Source organism: Schistocerca serialis, chromosome 6, assembly GCF_023864345.2.
Source record: "Schistocerca serialis cubense isolate TAMUIC-IGC-003099 chromosome 6, iqSchSeri2.2, whole genome shotgun sequence".
In the NCBI taxonomy this organism is placed as follows: Eukaryota; Metazoa; Arthropoda; class Insecta; order Orthoptera; family Acrididae; genus Schistocerca; species Schistocerca serialis.
In genome coordinates, this window is record NC_064643.1 from 723133508 (window position 1) to 723158842 (window position 25335).

The 25335-nt window shown below is 41.1% G+C and overlaps 1 protein-coding gene across 2 annotated transcripts in view; it reads right to left on the reverse strand.

The window, feature by feature from the left end:
- The window catches only part of LOC126484045 (peroxisomal multifunctional enzyme type 2), a 145193-nt gene that overhangs the window by 41896 nt on the left and 77962 nt on the right, over positions 1-25335 (reverse strand). For both annotated transcript variants that reach the window (XM_050107386.1, XM_050107385.1), the window contains exons 12-13: positions 17118-17241; positions 7393-7565 (exon numbers count right to left, since the gene is read on the reverse strand). In XM_050107386.1, the coding sequence (XP_049963343.1) occupies positions 7393-7565; positions 17118-17241 (297 nt within the window). The remainder of the gene's footprint in view (positions 1-7392; positions 7566-17117; positions 17242-25335) is intronic.

Consider the following 25335-nt stretch of genomic DNA (forward strand, 5'->3'; position numbering starts at 1 on the left):
TACTTCCGCCTCGACTGACATCTCTGCCCAAACTCTTTGCCTTTACAAATGTCTGCTTGTGTCTGTGTATGTGCGGATGGATATGTGTGTGTGTGCGACTGTATACCTGTCTCTTTTCCCCCTAAGGTAAGTCTTTCCGCTCCCGGGATTGGAATGACTCCTTACCCTCTCCCTTAATACCCACAACCTTTCGTCTTTCCCTCTCCTTCCCTCTTTCCCGACTAAGCAACAGTTGGTTGATATTACCTTAGCCAGCTTCATCCTGACCCACAACTTCTTCACTTTTGAAGGCCAGACATACCAACAATTAAAGGGAACAGCCATGGGTACCAGGATGGCCCCCTCATACGCCAACCTATTCATGGGTCGCTTAGAGGAAGCCTTCTTGGTTACCCAGGCCTGCAAACCCAAAGTTTGGTACAGATTTATTGATGACATCTTCATGATCTGGATTCACAGTGAAGAAGAACTCCAGAATTTCCTCTCCAACCTCAACTCCTTTGGTTCCATCAGATTCACCTGGTCCTACTCTAAATCCCATGCCACTTTCCTTGACGTTGACCTCCATCTGTCCAATGGCCAGCTTCACACATCCGTCCACATCAAACCCACCAACAAGGAACAGTACCTCCATTATGATGGCTGCCACCCATTCCACATCAAACAGTCCCTTCCCTACAGCCTAGGTCTTCGTGGCAAATGAATCTGCTCCAGTCCGGAATCCCTGAACCATTACACCAACAACCTGAAAACAGCTTTCGCATCCCGCAACTACCCTCCCGACCTGGTACAGAAGCAAATAACCAGAGCCACTTCCTCATCCCTTCAAACCCAGAACCTCCCACAGAAGAACCCCAAAAGTGCCCCACTTGTGACAGGATACTTTCCGGGACTGGATTAGACTCTGAATGTGGCTCTCCAGCAGGGATACGACTTCCTCAAATCCTGCCCTGAAATGAGATCCATCCTTCACGAAATCCTCCCCACTCCACCAAGAGTGTCTTTCCGCCGTCCACCTAACCTTCGTAACCTGATAGTTCATCCCTATGAAATCCCCAAACCACCTTCCCTACCCTCTGGCTCCTACCCTTGTAACCGCCCCCGGTGTAAAACCTGTCCCATGCACCCTCCCACCACCACCTACTCCAATCCTGTAACCCGGAAGTTGTACACGATCAAAGGCAGAGCCACGTGTGAAAGCACCCACGTGTTTTACCAACTGACCTGCCTACACTGTGAAGCTTTCTATATGGGAATGACCAGCAACAAACTGTCCATTCGCATGAATGGACACAGGCAGACAGTGTTTGTTGGTAATGAGGATCACCCTGTGGCTAAACATGCCTTGGTGCACGGCCAGCACATCTTGGCACAGTGTTACACCGTTCGGGTTATCTGGATACTTCCCACTAACACCAACCTGTCAGAACTCCGGAGATGGGAACTTGCCCTTCAGTATATCCTCTCATCTCGTTATCCGCCACGCCTCAAACTCCGCTAATTTCAAGTTGCCGCCACTCATACCTCATCTGTCTTTCAACAACACCTTTGCCTCTTTACTTCCGCCTCGACTGACATCTCTGCCCAAACTCTTTGGCTTTACAAATGTCTGCTTGTGTCTGTGTATGTGCGGATGGATATGTGTGTGTGTGTGTGTGTGCGAGTGTATACCTGCCCTTTTTTCCCCCTGCGGTAAGTCTTTCCGCTCCCGGGATTGGAATGACTCCTTACCCTCTCCCTTAAAACCCACATCCTTTCATCTTTCCCTCTTCTTCCCTCTTTCCTGACGAAGCAGCCGTTGGTTGCAAAAGCTAGAATTTTGTGTGTTTGTTTGTGTTCATTTGTGTGCCTATGGACCTGCCAGCGCTTTTGTTTGGTAAGTCTCATCATCTTTGTTTTTAGATATATTTTTCCCACGTGGAATGTTTCCCTCTATTATATTCATATCATTAATTTGAACCAAACAATTACGTTTGTTATTGTCACTGTTGCATTTCGAAATCTTTTCTGTCGTCTTATTTTCTCTTTCTGTTTTTGCCAGTAGTTTCACTTTGTATTCACCTTCTCCTTTTTACCGTAATCACTATACAATTTTATCCCGCCGATGTATACTCAATAATATGTAATAATACGTAACCCACTTCCCCCCACACACCCCCCGCAAAAAAAAAAAATTCCGCTTTCAACACTACCGCTGCTATAAAATCCACCGTTTCTAGTTCACAAACAGTTCCTTTCACCTATTAAACAACCATTTCGGCTAGTTCTAATAACTTTTGCTTCATTTCCATTTACATTTTTCTCACATCACTGATCATTTTTAGCTGCTTCCCACAGGTTTTAACATCATTTTCATAATCTGCCACCACAAAACCACTCCTTTTAATACATTTACACATAGTTTTTTCGAAATTTTCCCGAATTTCTCCACCCTTTAACGTGTTTTGGCGGCAACACAACCACCTAACCTTTATGCACATCGTTGTCTACCTACACAAGTTCACCACAGGATCAACATAGCCCAGCTCTAACCAACACTTTTTTCGCCTTTTTTCACACCAGATCTACAGTTGCTTTCTAGTTCACCTTTATCTCTCCCCATATATTTTTATTTTCATCTTCATTTCAGCCTCATGTTATACTTTCCACCTTCTAATACCATGTCACCCTCACAACACCCCCACAACGACCCCATTAAGTTTTATTTACATTCCCTCTGCAAACATGCCTTCGCCCTAACCAGATTACACTCCCATATTTTATTTTCTCAGGCTTGTGTGACATTTGGCATTACCCCCAAAGGCATCACACTTAAAGTTCCCATCTCTGGCTCCAACCCTTCTTTCCATCAGTCCCTATACCAGTTCCAAACTGAACAATCCATTGCCCTCACCCACCTAATCCTTCACCTACACATCAACTCAGCCAATGAACACACCCGTCAACTCCTATCCTTAATAAAAGTCCTCAATCTTTCCTCTCCCACATCCACACCGGCTGTTCAGAGCATCTTCCTACAGGCCAACCGCAAATTAGAACAGCATGCCACCCTCCACCTTAAAAAACTATCCAATCTCCTGCTTTCCCACCTCCGGAAAGGCAACTCACCCACCCTTCACAACCTTTCCAGCAAATCTCAACCTCCTCTCATTGCACACAAACCCAGTCTCTCCCATCTACTCAATCTCCCACTACCAACTCCACTCCCTCCAAACCCTCAAAATTCCAATCAACACAATCTGGAACCACAACACCCTAATTCAGTAGTTAACCTTTCCTCCAAACCTCTCTCTCAATCCGAAACCTCTGTCCTATCCAAAGGCCTCACCTTCAGCCCCACTCCCAGATTCAACCAAACAGCCCTCGTCAAAGATTTACTGTCCTACACTCGTACTCTCTGCTGCAAATATGACTTTGCCATGAAGAAAAATGACCTTAATCCTACTCCTAATGATCCAACTCCCCAAGACACTATCCAAATTGAACCCTGCCTGGAATAGTTCCGTCCTCCGTCACAGCGGGACCCACCTCCTCTTCCTCAAATCACCCCCTCCAAACCTTCCAGGAATTTCTGACTTCCAGCCTTGCCTCTCAATCCTTCATAAAAAATCTTAATCCTACTCCCAACATCACCACTGCTGAAGCCCAGGCTATCCGTGATCTGAAGGCTGACTGATCCATCGTCATTCTTCCAGCGGACAAGGGTTCCACGACCGTGGTACTTGATCGTCGGGAGTATGTGGCTGAGGGACCGCGTCAGCTTTCAGACAACACTACATACAAAGTTTGCCAAGGTAACCCCATTCCTGATGCCCAGGCGGAGCTTCAAGGAATCCTCAGAACCTTAGGCCCCCTACAAAACCTTTCACCTGACTCCATCAACCTCCTGACCCCACCAACACCCCGCACCCCTACCTTCTTCCTAAAATTCACAAACCCAATCATCCCAGCTGTCCCATTGTAGCTGGTTACCAAGCCCCCACAGAACGTATCTCTGCCTACGTAGATCAACACCTTCAACCCATTACATGCAGTCTCCCATCCTTCATCAAAGACCCCAACCACTTTCTCGAACGCCTGGAATCCTTACCCAGTCTGTTACCCCCAGAAACCATCCTTGTAACCATTGATGCCACTTCCTTATACACAAATATTCCGCACGTCCAGGGCCTCGCTGCGATGGAGCACTTCCTTTCATGCCGATCACCTGCCACCCTACCTAAAACCTCTTTCCTCATTACCTTAGCCAGCTTCATCCTGACCCACAACTTCTTCACTTTTGAAGGCCAGACATACCAACAATTAAAGGGAACAGCCATGGGTACCAGGATGGCCCCCTCATACGCCAACCTATTTATGGGTCGCTTAGAGGAAGCCTTCTTGGTTACCCAGGCCTGCCAACTCCAAGTTTGGTACAGATTTATTGATGACATCTTCATGATCTGGACTCACAGTGAAGAACAACTCCAGAATTTCCTCTCCAACCTCAACTCCTTTGGTTCCATCAGATTCACCTGGTCCTACTCCAAATCCCATGCCACTTTCCTTGACGTTGACCTCCACCTGTTGAATGGCCAGCTTCACACGTCCGTCCACATCAAACCCGCCAACAAGCAACAATACCTCCACTATGACAGCTGCCACCCATTCCACATCAAACAGTCCCTTCCCTACAGCCTAGGTCTTCGTGGCAAATGAATCTGCTCCAGTCCGGAATCCCTGAACCATTACACCAACAACCTGAAAACAGCTTTCGCATCCCGCAACTACCCTCCCGACCTGGTACAGAAGCAAATAACCAGATCCACTTCCTCATCCCCTCAAACCCAGAACCTCCCACAGAAGAACCCCAAAAGTGCCCCACTTGTGACAGGATACTTTCCAGGACTGGATCAGACTCTGAATGTGGCTCTCCAGCAGGGATACGACTTCCTCAAATCCTGCCCTGAAATGAGATCCATCCTTCATGAAATCCTCCCCACTCCACCATGAGTGTCTTTCCGCCGTCCACCTAACCTTCGTAACCTGATAGTTCATCCCTATGAAATCCCCAAACCACCTTCCCTACCCTCTGGCTCCTACCTTTGTAACCGCCCCCGGTGTAAAACCTGTCCCATGCACCCTCCCACCACCACCTACTCCAGTCCTGTAACCCGGAATGTGTACACAATCAAAGGCAGAGCCACCTGTGAAAGCACCCACCTGATTTACCAACTGACCTGCCTACACTGTGAAGCTTTCTATGTGGGAATGACCAGCAACAAACTGTCCATTCGCATGAATGGACACAGGCAGACAGTGTTTGTTGGTAATGAGGATCACCCTGTGGCTAAACATGCCTTGGTGCACGGCCAGCACATCTTGGCACAGTGTTACACCGTTCGGGTTATCTGGATACTTCCCACTAACACCAACCTGTCAGAACTCCGGAGATGGGAACTTGCCCTTCAGTATATCCTCTCTTCTCGATACCCGCCAGGCCTCAACCTCCGCTAATTTCAAGTTGCCGCTGCTCATATCTCAGCTGTCATTCAACAACATCTTTGCCTATGTACTTCCGCCTCGACTGACATCTCTGCCCAAACTCTTTACCTTTACAAATGTCTGCTTGTGTCTGTGTATGTGCAGATGGATATGTGTGTGTATGCGAGTATATACCACCCCTTTTTTCCCCCTTAGGTAAGTCTTTCCGCTCCCGGGATTGGAATGACTCCTTACCCTCTTCCTTAAAACTCACATCCTTTCGTCTTTCCCTCTCCTTCCCTCTTTCCTGATGAAGCAGCCGTTGGTTGCGAAAGCTAGAGGGAAACATTCCATGTGGGAAAAATATATCTAAAAACAAAGATGATGTGACTTACCAAACGAAAGCGCTGGCAGGTCGATAGACACACAAACAAACACAAACATGTGTTGTGTGTATGTTTGTGTGTCTATCGACCTGCCAGTGCTTTAATATATCTAAAAACAAAGATGATGTGACTTACCAAACGAAAGTGCTGGCAGGTCACTAGACCTGTCTGTGTATGTGCAGATGGATATGTGTGTGTATGCGAGTTTATACCACCCCTTTTTTCCCCCTAAGGTAAGTCTTTCTGCTCCCGGGATTGGAATGACTCCTTACCCTCTCCCTTAAAACCCACATCCTTTCGTCTTCTGCTTGTTTCACTTCCATACATGGCTACACTCCATACAAATACTTTCAGAAATGACTTCCTGACACTTAAATCTATACTCAATGTTAACAAATTTCTCTTCTCCAGGAACACTTTCCTTGCCACTGCTAGTCTACATTTTATATCCTCTCTACTTCGACTATCATCAGTTATTTTGCCCCCCCCCCCCCCCACCCACCCACCCCAATAGCAAAACTCCTTTACTACTTTACGTGTCTCGTTTCCTAATCTAATTCCCTCAGCATCACCCAACTTAATTCAACTACATTCCATTATCCTTGTTTTACTTTTGTTGATGTTCACCTTATATCCTCCTTTCACGACACTGTCCATTCCGGTCAACTGCTCTTCCAAGTCCTTTGCTGTCTGACAGAATTACAATGTCATCGGCGAACCTCAAAGTTTTTATTTCTTCTCCATGGATTTTAATACCTACTCCGAATTTTTCTTTTGTTTCCTTTTTCTGCTTGCTCAATGTGTACAGATTGAATAGCATCGGGGAGGCTACAACCCTGTCTCACTCTCTTCCCAACCACTGCTTCCCTTTCATGTCCCTTTCAGGTCCTGTACCTATGTCTATTACAGAGATATGAACCTTGAAGCAAGGGGTGGGAAGCAGGAGCAGAGTAGGGATGGGTGATGATACTGTGTAGGTTCAGTGGGCAGCGGAATACCTCTGTGGGAGGGGTGGGAAAGGTAGTGGGTAGGACGTTCTTCATTTCAGGGCATGATGAGAGGTAGTCAAAACTCTGGTGGAGAATTTGATTTGGTTGCTGCAGTCCTGGAATGCTCCTTTGTGGTCAGATGGTAGGGCTTTGGTAGGTGGTGGAAGACTGGAGAGATACAGTATGGGAGAGGTGTTTTTGTACAGGTTTAGTAGGGTCATTTTATTCTGTAAAGGTCTCAGTGAGACTTATGGTATATTTTGAGATGGACTGCTCATCTTTACAGGGCAACATCCACAGGTGGTCAGCTGTATAGAAAAGACTTCTTGGTATGGAATGGGTTGAATTATTTACAAGCAGTTCATTGGCATGCAATTCAAAATGCCGTTATACACAAAAATCATGTACCTCAATTGCATTACATTAACCAGGGATCAGTTACCATAAACAAGTGTCAAAATCTTGTGATATCACTCCTTGTAGAAACAGATACCCAACGATAAAGAAAAGGTGCATTGACACAAAAAATTACATTAAAAACAAACAGTTCTTACTTGATCTTCAATAGTTTTCTGGCTCAATGATGCATCTGGTGACCGATTAGGGTGTGACAGTGCTGGTATCTGCTTATCTGACGATCTCTTGCCTCCAAAACCACCACATCCAACAGCAAAGACAACCATCTGCCCTTGTGCCACCTTCTCACCACTTTCATCAAAACTCTCAACTGGAATGATAAAACAGAGCAAAATTAATTTAATCATTCTATGAGGGTTGGAACTTAAATAGTGGCAACTATTTATTCACAACCGATACAAAAGAGTTACATGTTTGCACCTGTTACTGTCCTTCAAAGTAGTCACCAGCATTGTGTAGAACTAGTTGCCAGTGATGTGGAAGGCATAGTATACCGTTACTAGAGCCTGTTCTGTTGATGGCGCGAATGTAGCGGTCTTAAGTTATGTTGATTCTTGTGTACGACTGTGATGGTGTTTCTTAACGCATTACGTTCCTCCATGGCAGACCGTCAATGCACAGTATTACTGTTCATTCTTGGAGCATCACCTGTGACCAGCTTTGCGAAAAAAGTGGCAACACTTTCTGTGCAACCCATCCATCATTTTGCATGACAATGCGCAGGCGCATACAGCGCAAGCTGTGGCTGCTCTGTTCGGTCGATGGGACTCTGAAGTACTGTACCATCCACCATACTCCCCAGACTTAAGTCCTTGTGACTTTGATTTGATTCCAAAGATGAAGGAACAACTTCCTGGCATTCACTTCAGAACTGTTCCAGAGATTAGACAGGTAGTAGACCACTCCATTCGCACCATCAACAGAACAGGCTCTGCTAACGGTATACTACGCCTTCCACATCACTGGCAATGGGTTCTACACAAGGTTGGTGACTACTTTGAAGGACAGTAACAGGTGCAAACATTTAACTCTTTTGTATCAGTTGTGAATAAATAGTTGCCACTATCGAAGTTCCAGCCCTCATAATTAAGACCAATAATGAGCAAAAAAAAAAAAAAAAAAAAAAAAAAAAAAAAAAAAAAAAAAAAAAAAAAAAACTTTTGTAAAAGAAGAAGCTACAGATCAAAGACTGAACAGGAACTACTACAGTTTGCATTAAATCAACTGCCAAACTGCCATTATGATAATGGAAACTCCTAGACGGGAACAATAAACATAAAGTGAGGACACACAACCCATTCAGCTGCCACTGAATCATAGGTAGTGAGTACACACCACATACAAGGAGTGTGTGCATGTACAACCTTTTACAAGTGCAGCTTCTGTCAATTAAGCAACTTCAGTATTTACATTTTGATGGTTCTTTCCGTTTGTAACAAATCTCAGTGCTCCTGTGGGATAATAATACAGTACTAACTTATTAACTTATTCATTCTTCTTGAGTTGGATTCCACTGGGAACCATATACTGACACCATGTTGAAGTTCAAGCGGTTGTGTTGGGAGGAACGGGTGACTACTTTCAAGACCACAACACAATTTCTTCCTGCATTTTCATTTCCCAGACCCACACCTTGCTACCCACAGGTCCATTTACAATCATCTATTGCTTTCATTTGGCCATTACCCACATCTCTTTTAGTTTGCACTTTTATTTTTTGTTTTGCCTCTCCCCTCCCACCCAACAACAACTTATCCCCAGTGAATTCCTGCATATCTATCTGCACCAATTCAGAAACGTATGTCTTTAGTCTTGTCAGGCATCCGTATGCATATGGGTCAGGAAACAAGGTTTTTGTATGTAAAAATATGTGTATTAAATATTGTGTATGTTTGCTGTAACAACATTCTAGATACACATTTCACTGGAGGCCAAAAGGAGACTAGTGCATGAAGCATTGAGGCAGCCACTGGTCACTGCAAAAACCAGAGATGTAATGACACTGCAGAGTAGCTGGCAGCCGCTTGAGCTTGCTGAAGCCCAATAATAACAATGAAATCATTGTCAAAACTCAAGGTGGCATAACATGTTTGTTAACAATGATGGTTCCAAATTACTTTTACTTGAGAAGAAAGGCAGTCCATGTATGAGCTTTGCAGGAATCAGTTCATCAGAAGATGACAGGTCATATTCCATCTTGGTTGAAGTCTGATTTCTCATATGGTGAGGCCAGACATTCTGATAAGCACACTTATAGAAACTACTGTTAACTGTTGTGGTTGTAAGAGTTTTTTCTCCTAAGACTGATTTATGACTGACTTTGTTCAAGTAGCATTCACTCCTATGAATTGTTTAGTACTGGCAAGGGAAATCTTTATTGGATAGTAATATTTTGTGGGAGGAAGTAATGATTAATCACTTATGTGTCATATGGAAGGGTAATCGTTTATGTACAACATGAAAGGAACTGTAGAGCCACGTCTTTGTTTTGGTGGTAGTCATTGGTGTAATTGATTATATTGAAAATTATATGAATTTCGTCCATGCCATCCTGCTAGTTGTTGGAAAGCACTCCCAGAGGTAATTGGGTTGTTGCTCTTATTTTGTGGAGAATTGGATGGTTTTGCGGTGCCTTAAGCGAGGTATTGACTTGCGTGCATATTGTTATATGTATAGGCACCAGCAGATTACAACCAGATTTGCTTGGCTTGTTAATACTCACTTTGTCCACAAGCATTTGAGTTGATTGAGGCATTGACTGTTGTTTAAAGCAAAACCCAGTAAAGAGGAATCATCAAACAAACAGCACATAGCAAATGTGAGACTAGACTGACTAGAATCTAATGTGAAAAGTCAAGACTAAAAATTTGCAAAATCTTCTATTATGTTCACTGTAAATATTTCTGATGTGCTGGACAGCAGGTCTACTGGAATAATACCACAAAAGGAAGCTAGCTAAACACAGTCTGATGTCTTGTACAGTGGCTCACCCTGTTGTAACATCTTAAATGTAAATAGGACTCTCGTTTACACACTGACACAGTAACAATCCCTCCAACCAAGCCAACCTAATCCCAATATTTAACCTTGCATTTCTCAGTTTGTACTGCCATCCAACCATGGCCTCCCGCCTAATCACCACTAGGTTATCTTCCACCAACTCCTTACCTCCAACTAGACCTCACCATCCTTCCCCAAATTCCTTCCCAAGAACATAAAACCTCTGAACTGAAGAAAGAACAGCAATCGGTAATCTCAAGATACATCCTGATTTAATCATCCTAACTGAAGACGAAAGCTCCATCACTGTCGCCACAAATTGCAGTGACTACCTGACAGAAGTTAGCTGACAACTGTCTGACTACTCCACCTACAAGCTCTGCCACAGTGATCCCATCCCAGAAGTTCAGTATAATATTCAATCCATATTCAAATCATTAGAACCATCACAGAATCATCTACCTTCGCACCCCCCCCCCCCCCCCCCTCCCCAAACACACACACGCGCACACGCACACACACACACACACTTTCTACATATTTCCCAAAACTCATAAACCCAACAATCCTGTACCCCACACTGTACCTGGTTATTGTATTCCAACTGAAAGAACCTCAGCTCTTGTTGACTAATACCGCTAACCAACTGCTTACAGCCTAGCATATCATATTAAAAATAAGAACTTCCTTCACCAACTCGTTACCATTCCTACCCCATAACCATCTAGAGCCATACTCATCTCGGTTGATGCCACTTCCCCATACACTAACATCCCCCACATCCATTGCCTTACTGCTATTAAAAACTACCTCTCCCAACATTATTCTTATTCCGAACCCAGTAGCTCATTTCTTATGTAAGTAACCAATTATATCCTCACACATAACTACTTCTCCTTTGAGAGGAAAATATACAAACAAATCCGCAGCATGGCCATGAGCTCATAGATGGCAACTTCCTATACCAGTCTGTTTATGCGTCAGCTGATGAAAAATTTTTTAGTGTCCCAAACCTGTTGTCTATTTCAGGTTCACTGATGATATCTTCATGATCTGTAGCCAGGATCAAAACACCCTATCCTCATTCTTTCGCAGCCTCATGACCTTTACCATTCATTTCACCTGGTCTTTGTCACACCAATATGCCACCTACTTGGATATTGATTTCCACCATTCTGATGGTTCCATCCATACCTCTGCCCACATCAAGCCCACTAACCATGAACAGTACAAACATTTTGACAGCCGTCATCCGTTCCACACCAAAAAATCACTCCTGTACAGGCTGGTGACTCATGGACAGCATATCTGCTGTGATGAGAACTCCTTTGGTCAATATGCTGAAGGTATCACAAAGGGTTTCACAGTCCACAAACCATTTCCCATGCCCTACCCTCAAATACCGCTAATCCTCCTACTACTCCCAAGATTGGGTTCGTTTGTTTGGGGGAGGAGACCCGACAGCGAGGTCATCGGTCTCATCGGATTAGCAAAAGACGAGGAAGGAAGTTGGCCGTGCCCTTTCAAAGGAACCATCCTGGCATTTGCCTGGAGCGATTTAGGAAACTCACAGAAAACCTAAATCAGGATGGCCATACTACTCCCAAGAACCAGCTTCAAAAGAGCACCACCTGCTATCATTATGGACTAGAGCAACTGAACCAAGTCCTTAGAAAGAGCTGTGTCTATCTCTCATCCTGCCCGGAAATGAGGGACCCCTACACATAATCCTCCCTACCTCTCCCAAACTGTTATTCCACTGCCCACCCAACCGACACAATATCTTGATTTATCCCAATGCCACCTAAATTCACAACCCCTCGTCACATGGGTCATATCTCTGTGGAAGGCCTAGGTGCAAGACTTGTCTCACTCACTCACCCAGGACATCCTATTCCAGGCTATGGCCACTGCCAAACTGTGGCCAAGGGCTGCCTCACAACCTGTGTCATCTGGATCCTTCCCCCAGCCCCTGTTTCTCTGAACTACACAGATGGGAGTTCTCCTTGCAGCACATCCTTTATTCCCATAATACTACTGGTCTCAATCTTTGCTAACACCTTGCCCTCACATCTTCTTCCCAACAGTCTCCTCTTCCTCTGTTCTGTCATCTACTCCCAACCATTCCCTCACATCACCACCACAGTGCACTGCACAAACCCAAAGACTCCAGCGCAAGTGTGCTGCATTCTTGACCTGGGCAACTGCTGCCTCTCCCTTCCACATTCGTATCTTGCACACCTGGTGACTTCCTCTGAACTGCCAGTTACTCTTTCCCATCCTTCCTTCATGCTCCCTGCCCCCTAAGCCGCTTGACCCAACACAAACCCTCAAAACCTTTACTCCTAAATTATTGTAGGATGCCAGAAATTTCCATACCACATATTTATATATACCTCCAGGGTTTCAGAAGATGACTGTCCAAAAACCACAAGGCATACACAGAACAGACACACATCAATGGATACAGCAGCTCTCCAAGTTTGTAGCTCAAATTACAGATACTCAACATGGGCTCCTTTGTGACACAAAAAATGTCAATACATGTATGCAATTCACTGAAATCACCTCTCCAAAGCTTGGAAAGGTGCAACAGCAGCAGCCTATTTGCAGGTCTGCTCACTGGCTGGCCTGTCAACATGTATGAACAAATTCATTGTCACTATACACGTGGATGATTTTCTACATGTTCTTACATGCCTGCCCCCTTGTAGTGCATTCTGGAATTACACCAGAGTGTGTATTACTAACTGAATCTTGGACAGTTGTTCTATCCACCAATACACATCATTTTTCTGCATGTCTTGTAGTTTTCACGCATCCATCCTCTTATACCTCAGCTGTACTTATGAATAACCGTTAGTCATAAACAAACTAGAATATTCCATCATCACCAGGTGGTGCCCTGATCAATAACCCAATGACACATTTCCCCATTAAGCCACAATAGTCAGAAATGAATAGGAATTACATGTAGCAGCATTGTCTCCACACAGTGTTCTGTTTGTTCTCTTTTCCTTCTTTTCACATGGTATGATTATTACTCTTACTGTTACTCATGTGACACAATTTGTCTCACGAATGCGCTACTGTCACAGGACCTGTGACTTGCAAGACTTGTTTCATCCAATTCAAAGCCGCCCCTGAAGACACACAGTTCAAATGTCAAATTATATGCAAACACAATATTTTTATAAACTGGCAACTGCTCTCACATTTCTATTATGAGTTAATTAATGTGTACAGGTGTCAGAGTCTATCCTGCAGCACAACAGCATGGATTCAGTAGCTTCATGCAGCACTTCAATTATTTGGATGTTTTCTCTACCATGTACGTACCACTCTGTCCAAAGCTTAATTTGGATTAACCTATTTTGTTTCTGCCCATATTTGAACAGGGATGCTTTGAAAAATTAACTTACCATCTCTGATTAGTATTGCCACATTCTGTTTGAAAATTAAGGTCATTGATGCATCATTTTGTTTCATAAATAACTCAAAATTGTCATTTACAGTTTCAATGAATTTCTGCTTCTTTTGAACAATCTTCAAGCTGCAAATGATTGCAAAATCTAAAGGTACCACTGTTTGTATGTTTGTATTCAGAATGAAATTTTCACTCAACAGCGGAGTGTGCGCTGATATGAAACTTCCTGGCAGATTAAAACTGTGTGTCACAGCCTGGGGGTTGTTTCTAGAATGAAATTTTCATCCTACAGCGGAGTGTGCGCTGATATGAAACTTCCTGGCAGATTAAAACTGTGTGCCGGACCAAGACTCAAACTCAGGAACTTTGCCTTACGTGGGCAAGTGCTCTACCAACTAAGCTACCCAAGCACAACTCACGTCCCGTCCTCACAGCCTTACTTCTGCCAGTACCTAGTCTCCTACCTTCCAAACTTAACAGAAGCTCTTCTGCGAACCTTGCAGAACTATCACTCCTGAAAGAAAGGATATCGCGGAGACATGGCTTAGCCACAGCCTGGGGGTTGTTCCTAGAATGAAATTTTCACTCTACAGCCGAGTGTGCGCTGATATGAAACTTCCTGACAGATTAAAACTGTGTGCCGGACTGAGACTCGTACTCGGGACCTTTGCCTTTCGCGGGCAAGTGCTCTACCAACTGAGCTACCCAAGCACGACTCACGCCCCATCCTCACAGCGTTGCTTCTGCCAGTACCTCGTCTCCTATGTTTGTATTCATTCTTTTATATAAGTAGAAAGTCCTACTTCCTCCTGCAGTAGCTGGATGCTAACTTATATCCACCCATATTCAGTACTCCTATTTCAATGGTCCAATGTTGTTCAGGAATACATATTATATCCACATGCCATTTAGGCTGCAGCTCATCTGAACAACCAGAACTTTACTGACTATATTTTTAGTCATGTAATTCTTTGATGCAATAATCTTATTTCAGTCTCTTTTTTTTTCAACCGTTTCAGCCTCAAAATTTTCAGTTATCATAATTTATTTAACACTGATAACCTGAAATCTGAGTTTATCCTAAAAAGGCACTGCCCTCATACCAGTGATCACAGAGATATTCCCATGAGGGGCAGTGCTCACTGTTACAGACTCAGCTACAAATCCAGCCAGTTTCTCCTTCCCTTTCCTAATGAGATGTAAGCCATGTTTCGTAACCCTCCCACCAATAGTATCAACAGAAACTAAACTGATGTTCAGCCCTGTAACTGACAGAAGCAATTGATCTAACTCCATGCTAACCCAACTTACAGAGTTGTTCAACTGGGACCTATCACAATGCCTCAAATCAGGAATGGAATCAACATTTGTTAAGTTCTTTGCAGAAACTATCTTTACCAGGCCACTCGAAACATTGTAACTCTGTTCCCTGTCGGTACACTGTTTGACAGTCCACACACCATTACAATTTGATCCTCTTTTTGCAAAGTTCTTCTATCACTCAGCTAAGACAAATACTTCACTTTAAGACATTTGTGACCTGGTACTTGTTTCCTAATTCTTCCTGCAACAGCCTGTACTAGGTAGTTTTAAGTCGAACAGGAATGTTTGTGCACCATTTCCCTTTTTCTGGAGGTCTAGGAATTTACTCATTGATTATACTCTCAATGCCACTCTTGTTGTCCATTAACAAGCAGCAGTGGCTACCAGTGAATCACTTAGACAACATAACTTTATTGATGCAGGGCAAAGGATATCTTACTAAGAAGGGGGTGACTACAGCACGTTGTGCTCGGGCGAGTACATTCAGCTTCAGGTATGGTATAGATTGTTGTTGTGGTCTTCAGTCCTGAGACTGGTTTGATGCAGCTCTCCATGCTACTCTATCCTGTGCAAGCTTCTTCATCTCCCAATACCTACTCCAGCCTACATCCTTCTGAACCTGCTTTGTGTATTCATCTCTTGGTCTCCCTCTACGATTTTTACCCTCCACGCTGCCCTCCAATACTAAATTGGTGATCCCTTGATGCCTCAGAACATGTCCTACCAACCGATCCCTTCTTCTGGTCAAGTTGTGCCACAAACTTCTCTTCTCCCCAATCCTATTCAATACTTCCTCATTAGTTATGTGATCTACCCATCTAATCTTCAGCATTCTTCTGTAGCACCACATTTCGGAAGCTTCTATTCTCTTCTTGTCCAAACTATTTATCGTCCATGTTTCACTTCCATACATGGCTGCACTCCATACGAATACTTTCAGAAATGACTTCCTGACACTTAAATCAATACTGAATGATAACAAATTTCTCTTCTTCAGAAACGCTTTCCTTGCCATTGCCAGCCTACATTTTACATCCTCTCTACTTCGACCATCATCAGTTATTTTGCTCCCCAAATAGCAAAACTCCTTTACTACTTTAAGTGCCTCATTTCCTAATCTAATTCCCTCAGCATCACCTGACTTAATTAGACTACATTCCATTATCCTTGTTTTGCTTTTGTTGATGTTCATCTTATATCCTCCTTCCAAGACACTGTCCATGTCATTCAACTGCTCTTCCAAGTCCTTTGCTGTCTCTGACAGAATTACAATGTCACCGGCGAACCTCAAAGTTTTTATTTCTTCTCCATGAATTTTAATACCTACTCCGAATTTTTCTTTTGTTTCCTTTACTGCTTGCTCAGTATACAGATTGAACAACATCGGGGAGAGGCTACAACCCTGTCTTACTCCCTTCCCAACCACTGCTTCCCTTTCATGTCCCTCGACTCTTATAACTGCCATCTGGTTTCTGTACAAATTGTAAATAGCCTTTCGCTCCCTGTATTTTACCCCTGCCACCTTTAGAATTTGAAAGAGAGTATTCCAGTCAACATTGTCAAAAGCTTTCTCTAAGTCTACAAATGCTAGAAACGTAGGTTTGCCTTTCCTTAATCTTTCTTCTAAGATAAGTCGTAGTGTCAGTATTGCCTCACGTGTTCCAGTGTTTCTACGGAATCCAAACTGATCTTCCCCGAGGTTGGCTTCTACTAGTTTTTCCATTCGTCTGTAAAGAATTCGTGTTAGTATTTTGCAGCTGTGACTTATTAAACTGATAGTTCGGTAATTTTCACATCTGTCAACACCCGCTTTCTTTGGGATTGGAATTATTATATTCTTCTTGAAGTCTGAGGCTATTTCGCCTGTTTCATACATCTTGCTCGCCAGATGGTATAGATATAGTGCTTTAATCACTGAGGAAATATAAGATGCACTTCATTTAGAGGCATTATCTGTGAACATGGTAAATATGAGTGCAAAAATTTAGGTATTACAAAAAATACAGAAGTTTAGTTTCATACTGGAATCGATTCAGGTTGTTGCATTTTGTTCAGCCTCTTGCTGTTACATCAATACAGTTCAGTTTCAAGTACTTTCTTTTTTGTACTTACTGTTTACAAGAATAACTGCTCCTGATCCTTTATCCAGGACATCTGCAACATATGCCACTGATTTAAGATTTCCAGAAGTAGAAATAGGTTTTAGGACCTCCAGATATTGCTCTCCATGTAGGACCTGTAAAGTATACAAACTTACAGTGACGTCATGCACAGTTATCAGGACAGCATAATTTTTGATAGAAGTATTTAAATATTCAAATACAAGCAATATAAAAATTAACATTTACAAAAAAGTAAGACATTGTCATGAAAGTACACAAATATATTCAAAAGTGAATATTTAGTTGTTAAAAACGAAAAGAAAACAGAAGAAATAGAAAGGCACTGAAGGAAACTAAAAAATCATGTCGAGATACAGAGAAATTATTTAAATATTTTTCACTCTCCATTCCCCTGCATGAGGACTATGTTGCTAGCCACTACTACTTCTTCACACATATTCCCAAAGTGATTCTCTCTGCAATACTGTCTCCACACTATTACTCCTCCACCGGTAATTTTCTCCATTTTGTTTATAACACATGTTTCACTTTTCATGAGAAAAAAACTTTACAATACTAATAATACGAGGATCACTCAGAGCTTCTTGAGAAAGTAACAGAAGTACCTGCTTTTTGTGAAACTTGCTTCATAATTTTTCAAAAATAATGCCATTTCCATTCTATCCGAACCCTCTAGTAAATGCTCCTCAAGAAGCTTTTTCATCGAGAACATTTCAGCAACTGATGACTGCTAAGCAAACAAAATTTTGAGATGAGAAATCATGTTTGGACCATATTACAGATGTAAGAGAGATGCAGAAATCTCCGCATTTAAGACATTTTAAAGACATATTTTTTTTTGTACATTTAGTGGGCAGGTACAACGGTACAAAATCCTGCACAGAGGTGAGTGATGAGCTTCTTTTTTTTATTCTTTTGAAAAGCTTACAGAGACTTGCTCTACCACGTCAATCTGTGGTTATTCTCACAGCTTTTGCAAATGTAACTGTGGTGTGTGCCCTTGTCAACCATTCCAGGAAATGAAATGTGTTTCCTTTGGTAGCAATAGTTGGTGGCTACACAGATCAGCTTTTGTCTTAGACAGATTTTCTTTTATCTGCACAAAACTGCAAAAGCTGTGCCCTAGAAAGAGAATTTCAAAACACAGCTACTGAAGAGAACAAATCCTGCGAACACACTGTCAAATAAAAAAAAAGCTTCAATTTATTACCACACGAGCTCTTGTTTCTGCTCCATTGTAGTAATCAATGTACAAAAATGGACTCTATGCCCCACCTTCCAATTGCTGCATATTACTGAAATTTGCACGTAAACATCATATTTTATAACTGTTACCATGTCATTCTTTTGAAAGAACAAAGTCATTTCAGAATTTCACAGGAACCCTCTTATCAGCTGTTCGTTCTCTCTCATATATATTGTCATCTCACAGAGGGATAAATGTATTAACAGTTATGGCAAACAATTTCGAAATAATAAACAGTTCACTTACTTTTTTTTCCATCTCTCTCTTTTTCATTTAAATGTCCCTTGTACATTTCAGACACTCAATTTACAAACCCTAACTTTTTCAGCAAGCTGCATGCAATAATTCTAACTTGACTTGCACGATTATTGTTCATCTGTCTCTCCTGAAACCATACAGATCGCTCCTTCTATTGACTTATCCCGTTAAGATTTGTATATTGTATACTATAACCACACTGATCAAGATAAAGATCCCCCTATTTTTGTCAACAGGTTGTTTATGTTATTCATGTTAAGAAGAAGAGAAACTATAATAAACCGTCTAATGGAAATACAATGTATGGTCTTATTACAATGAACATATTGTTTTTTCTTTTCTTGACAGATGAATTTTTGGATGAGGTACAAAGAAATTAATTTGAAGGAACTTTGATCAAAAATGCAGTAGACTGCAAACAATGCAAAGTGTTTCCAGGCTTCCAATCAGCCAGATTTTATTCAAACCAGCTAGGAAGAAGTCTTTCACTCCCTTTTTAACATTCTATTTTAAACTGCACTGGATTTGATTACACAGGTCTGCAAAAAAATGTTTTTTGAAAGTTGTTTGAAATTTGATAACTGAATTTTATGTACTTTTCAGCACTGATTTCAAAAATGCAACACATTTTTTTCTATCATGTCAGGTTTCAACACAAAGAAGGGAGTATTATTGGGTATAATACGAAAATTTAAGCAATTTATCACATTTTTCCCAATGTTATAAAAATTTTATTTATAAATCACGTTCTAAATTACATTTCCAGTACACTTCCGTTTCTCTTTAAGCTCATAAGTCCTTATAATAACACTTTTGCTTTCTGTCAAAGCTTCTTTTATTGCTTTTTTGGCTGTGGACTTGTTGAGGATCATCTCTTTTTATCATCCAGCAGCAGTCCGCTATCATGTTGATCTTCCATCTTCCTTGATATGTTCTTTCCATTTCTTTGATGTCTTGGTGGAATCTTTTGCCCAGCTCTTCACTTACATCACCAAGGTTTGCAGGGAAGTAGTCAAGATGTCAGTGGAGGAAATGTACTTTAATGCTCATGTTACAGCCCAGCTTCTTAAAGTTGTCGAGGATGTCTGTGATGATTGTCTTGTAGTTTGAATCTCTTTTGTTTCCTAGGAAACTGGTAACAACTAATTTAAAAGATGTCCATGCTGCCTTTTCTTTTGTTTCCATTTGTCCACAAAGTTGGGATCTGTCATTAGTTTCCTAATGTCTGGTCCGCAAAGATTCCTTCTTTCAGCTTTGCCTTGGATAAACCAGGAAACTATCCACAAAGATATCTGAAACACTCCCCTTCTTTTGTCAGTGCCTTAATAAATTGTTTCATTAGCTCCAGCTTAATGTGAAGTGGTGGAAGTAAAACCTTTTTGGGATCCACAAGGCTTTTCCTCTCAACATTTTTATCCCCTACCTGTAAGGTTTTTCTCAAGGGAATTGAAAGCACTTTTAAAATACCACATAGTGTCTATCTGTAATCTGAATAGCAGAGTTTGCTTAAAACCAGTTCAAGGTTTTCGTAACATTCTTTTAAGTGAACTGAGTGTCCAACTCGTATAGAAGCATACTTATTGCCATTGTGTAGATGTATTCCTTTAAGGCTTCTTTTTGAAGAATCAATAAAAAGTCTCCACTCACCAGGAGCATATTCTATTTTGAAACATGCCATAAGTCCAGGAACATCACTGCAAACCACCACGTCACCTTCTTGAGAGAAGAGAGATACAAACTCCTTTTCCCTCAATCAATACCTAGAAAAGGATGTACCCGGAGCCAACATATGTTTATCTTTCAATCTAGATCCTAAAACCTCTGCCGATTCTTTAGAAAGGCCTAGGTCTCTAACTAAATCGTTTAGTTCAGGTTGGGAGAATGGAATGGGATCGGTTGTGCCAGGATCGTAGCAATCTCTGTCTTCTTCACTATCACCTTGCTGAGCCAATGGCTCGTGATCATCTATATCATCCAAAGAATCTGGAGGAGAGGGTATTGATACTTCAGGTCCATGAGGAACAGGGCAAATGGCTGATTGAATGTTAGAGTAAGAAATATCCTTTTTGTTTTTCAAATTGAAACCTCGTATGTTGCAAGAACAAAAATAGCAGTCATCACTATAATTTTTGGGCTCCCTCCAAACGAATGGTATTCCAAAAGATAAGGACTGCTTTTTATGTTGAAACCATTGCCTCAGTTCTTCAACACATGCTGAACAAACTTTGTGTGGGGCCCAAGGCTTATCCTGATTGCCTAACTTTATGCCAAAAAAGGCGAAATATACATTTTCAACAAAATCGGAAATGTTTCTTTGTTGCTTTTTAATGGTACAGTTACCACAAATGTAGCAGAAGCAATCTGGCGAGTTTATACATCCTCTGGTAGCCATTGTCCATAAAACAACTTCACAACACAAGAAAACAGTCACTACTTTGAAGCACTAGTAACAGCAACACGTGAACAGCACAGAGTGAAGGGGTACTGTGAACTGAAGGACAATAGCTTAAGCTCACTGCTTGGTGATGGCAGGGGAAGGGGCAGTACGACAGACAAGCACTGACATGAAAATACTGCTGGTTTCTCCTAATTACTCTTTATTTTACGTATATCTAGTATAAAAATGGCTAAATAACAGTTTATGGAAATCCTAACTCACTAGAGTGCTGAAATATCAAAAAATGCTAAAACTAGACAAGCACTTTGTTAAATAACTGTATGTGATGGAATTTTTTCACTATTTTTCCTGAAATCAGCATTGAAAATACTATACAAATCACTTAATAACTTTGAAACGATTTTTATGTCACAGACGTGTGTTATTCATTCATGTCCTCATTCACATTCATTGGATGAGTCAAGTTACATATTAACAGCCAAAATCAGCCACTGCAAGTAATATCTGCAAAGTATACTAACAACCAATTGCAAGCAATGGCAATCTCCCCACACTAATAATTATGGGAATTACTTCTAAACTGCTTTGTATGAAATTAGAAGTAAAGCAGCTATTTTGAAAAAGCCACTGTTCTTGCTCTTATGCAACTGAACTGCAGTTTTCATCCACTAGTTCATACTGAGCATTTATGTACTTTTATGATTTTGGGTGTCATTCGCAGTTGTCTACATACAGAAAAGTTAAAAACATGACAATATGAATGTTAGTATTAACCAGAATTTACTTCAAAGACTCCAAATATTCTGATGAATTACAGAAGGACACACAACATTCACTGGCAGAGAGGAACAGTGTGGTGCTGACCAGTCCTTGTAAGCAGTTCTAAGGGTGAAATTCTATCTCTGCAGCAGAAGTTCAGCAGTTATTAGAGATATGTCTCTTGACTAGGGTCAATTAGCCTGGAGATCTGGGCTCATAGATAAACATATGTTCAAGAACATAAAGAAAAAAGGGCATTGTATTTGACTACACAAAAAAGCATGCTTTTCCATGAAAATCAATTCCTTACTTATGACCCACTTTTCAGACAACCTTCCTTAACTCCACTTTCATTCTACATCTTAGTGGACTAGAAGTCGGTTTTGTGCCTATTACAGAAGATTACTATTCTATGTGGTGAAAGTTTTAAGGTAGTAGCAGTGAATGCAATGATAATCATCAGAAAGTTCTATGATTATATACACGTGAAACTGGACAACCATTAATTCTCCAGAAACACCTGTGGTCCTTCTCCATCTGAACACTCATGATGAAATGTAACTGTTTCAGATAGAAACAACTGAAATAAATGGTATCTTGGATTAGTAAAGTATTCAATACACACATTTTTTATTAAAAACCTCTTTTTTCAAATTGGTATTCTAGTATGGTTCTGTGGAGTTGGATACCACTTTTGGATGCTCTTCTTTGACATAATTTTTTGTAATTACACAAGTTAAAACTCTTGCAAAAATCAAGTATGAGCTATTACATTGTGTATGTAACATAAATTGGCAAAAATTGTACAAATTTTAGCTTCTTTATAAGAAAAAAAAAAACCAGTTTGTTTCTGAATTTACTGTATATATGTAGAAAAGCATTAGAGCATTATAGAAGGGTAAAAATTATTGCATTACAATATACACGTGGACAAGTGTTAAAGCACTTTCAGGGAGTAATAGTTATTGTATTAAACATGATGAGAGAAGAAAGACAAGAAAGAAAACATATTTTATGTCAGCAAAAAGAAAATTAAAAAAACTGCAATATAACTGATTTCAGAAAAAAATTTCACCACAAGAAATCTGCTATAAAATTGTTTGTCTATGACAATGTTAATAACTGAATTAACAACAAAGAGTAGGAATATATTCATTGTTAGAAACTTATGAATTTAATTACAACAGTAACTGCAAGTCTCAGTTTTTGTCTGTTTTTTGGCTCACCATTTGGGACTTTGCTTGTGGAGACTGACTGGATTAATGAAATGTACATGTTCGCCTTGCACAATAAATTGAAATTGAGACTAACGTATTAAAACATAACCTGGGCCAATCATCCTGCACCAAGATGAGTATTATTCCTTTTCTTTACGGAAGTAAACTCCATCATTGACATAGGCTGTTAAGATATTGTTTTTGTACTGTTAATTTACCAAGTAAAATTATTTGTAAAATAATTAATTTTTGGATATAATTTGATGGGGTGGGAATGTGTTGCAGGCAATAATGCAGCTATAACAAATTATGGCTGCATGAAAATGCCCTAGTTTGTTATGTTGGGCTACTTACCTGACTGTAAGTTGAAAAGGAGGAGTCATCAAAAATTATTGAGTTCTGGTAAGGAATTACAATTTTTAAACCGATACACGTCATTCTTCAAGAAAACTGACTGATATAATCCATATCTAGGGCATATTCCACGAAAACAAAAGGCACTCTTTGCAAGTACTGTGTATTGCTCCCTCCTGTCACTAGGGCTGAAAATAATTCCAGAATTCCACATCATTACAAACAGAAGCAGGTAAATTACAAAAAAAGGCTGACTAGTTCTAACAGGAGAAACTGCCTCCCAAAGTGCCCTGTGATAAAAGTAGCAGCAGCATCGTCCCCTCATAATGTTGATTTGCTCAGTTCCATATGGCATTAAGGAGTTGAGAAATGGCCAGCCACCTGTGCAGCAGGTTCAGCTACCATGTCTGAGAGGTGAATTTATACAGAAAAGAGTTCACTTAGATGCAAGTCACTCACCACTTCCAGCAGAGGTTCGTCAGCAAGGACAGTGGTGGAGGATGACCCCATTGCATCATTAAAGTGTATTGCCATACACAGAGGTGAGACATAGCCTTTCTAATTGGGTTTCATTCACCACCTACAACATGAACATGACACACACACACACACACACACACACACACACACACACACACCACAGCACAGCACACAACAGTCTCCTAACTTAATAGATGTACTTACCTCACAACTCTCATACTTCAGGATGAAAAGGTGCCTGCAGGTGCAGAGAATAGGAAAAAACCTTCCCAATTAGGCAGCTGAACTTGCCCTTTGGGGTCTCCCATCCATTCTTGCCATGTGACTTTACTTTACTGACTTATTACATGCATTAAAACTCCTATTATTGGATGTGGTTGTGAGAGTTGTGAAATAAGGCCAGAGAGCTTCTGTATCCACAGCTTCACTGAGAGGCTATAGCGTAACATTATGTGAAATGCGCACTTGCCAGAATGGCTGTTGTGACGGGCAGTTGTAGAGTAGTAACCATCACTCACCCTACTGCTAACCGTGCCCCAGTAAGCACAGAGGCACCAGCCAGTTTAAAATATCTCTCCTGTAGACACGAACACCAGGGTCTTCCCTAAGCTTTTTTAGCTTCTCTGAACTCATTATGAATCCATATTCATACCACAGCAGCATATAATCCTTTTGTCAGTGCAGTTTTCAACTCCACTTTCCAGTCTACAAGTTGGAGAACCAGTTCAGAGAGTGAGGAACTGGGAATATCTGAGAGTTTACATGGGCAGACTTTAACATGCACACATATTCAACATCTGACTTAACAAGTGACTTACCATTTACTTGGAAAACAATCAATTTTTGACAGAATAAGATAATTGGATAGATAAAAAAATCTATTCAGATTACAATTAGGCAGGCTTTTGGCACCAGTGGCTCCTTCTTCAGGCAGAATTACCTTAAAATTTACTTGTTTTTATTCTGTTTACCGGACATTTCTTTTTGATTTTGTGCAGGATTCTCCTTCTTGTTAGATGGAGCATGCTTTCAGTTCTTTAATTCTGAGTGGGATTTTTAATTGAGGTACAGAAGTTTTACTAATTATTGAGATCTTTTTATACCTTTGAAAAAACAATTCTGTCCCTGAACTGTCAGGTGTTCATGTCGCTAGATTTTAACAAGTGGACCAGCAAAGAACCACATGTAAATTATGTTGATCTTTTAAACACTGTCGTGTGGATCACCACATGCTGACTTAATGTAAGCATATGTTGTCTGATCTTGATTGATAATTTTCAGTGGATTAAATTTGATAATTACCAATGAAATAATGTGCTTATTTCAAATAAAAAACTGTGTCATGTGAAAAAGTGATTTCTTTCAAGATGTCATACCTTTTTTGAAGCTAAAGAGGTACTGTTCATTTTCTGACAGCGGAAGAAGTAGGAGGAACGGACATTCATCAACGAATGTCACAAGTGTACGGTGAACACTGCAGGTCCCTTGCAAGGGT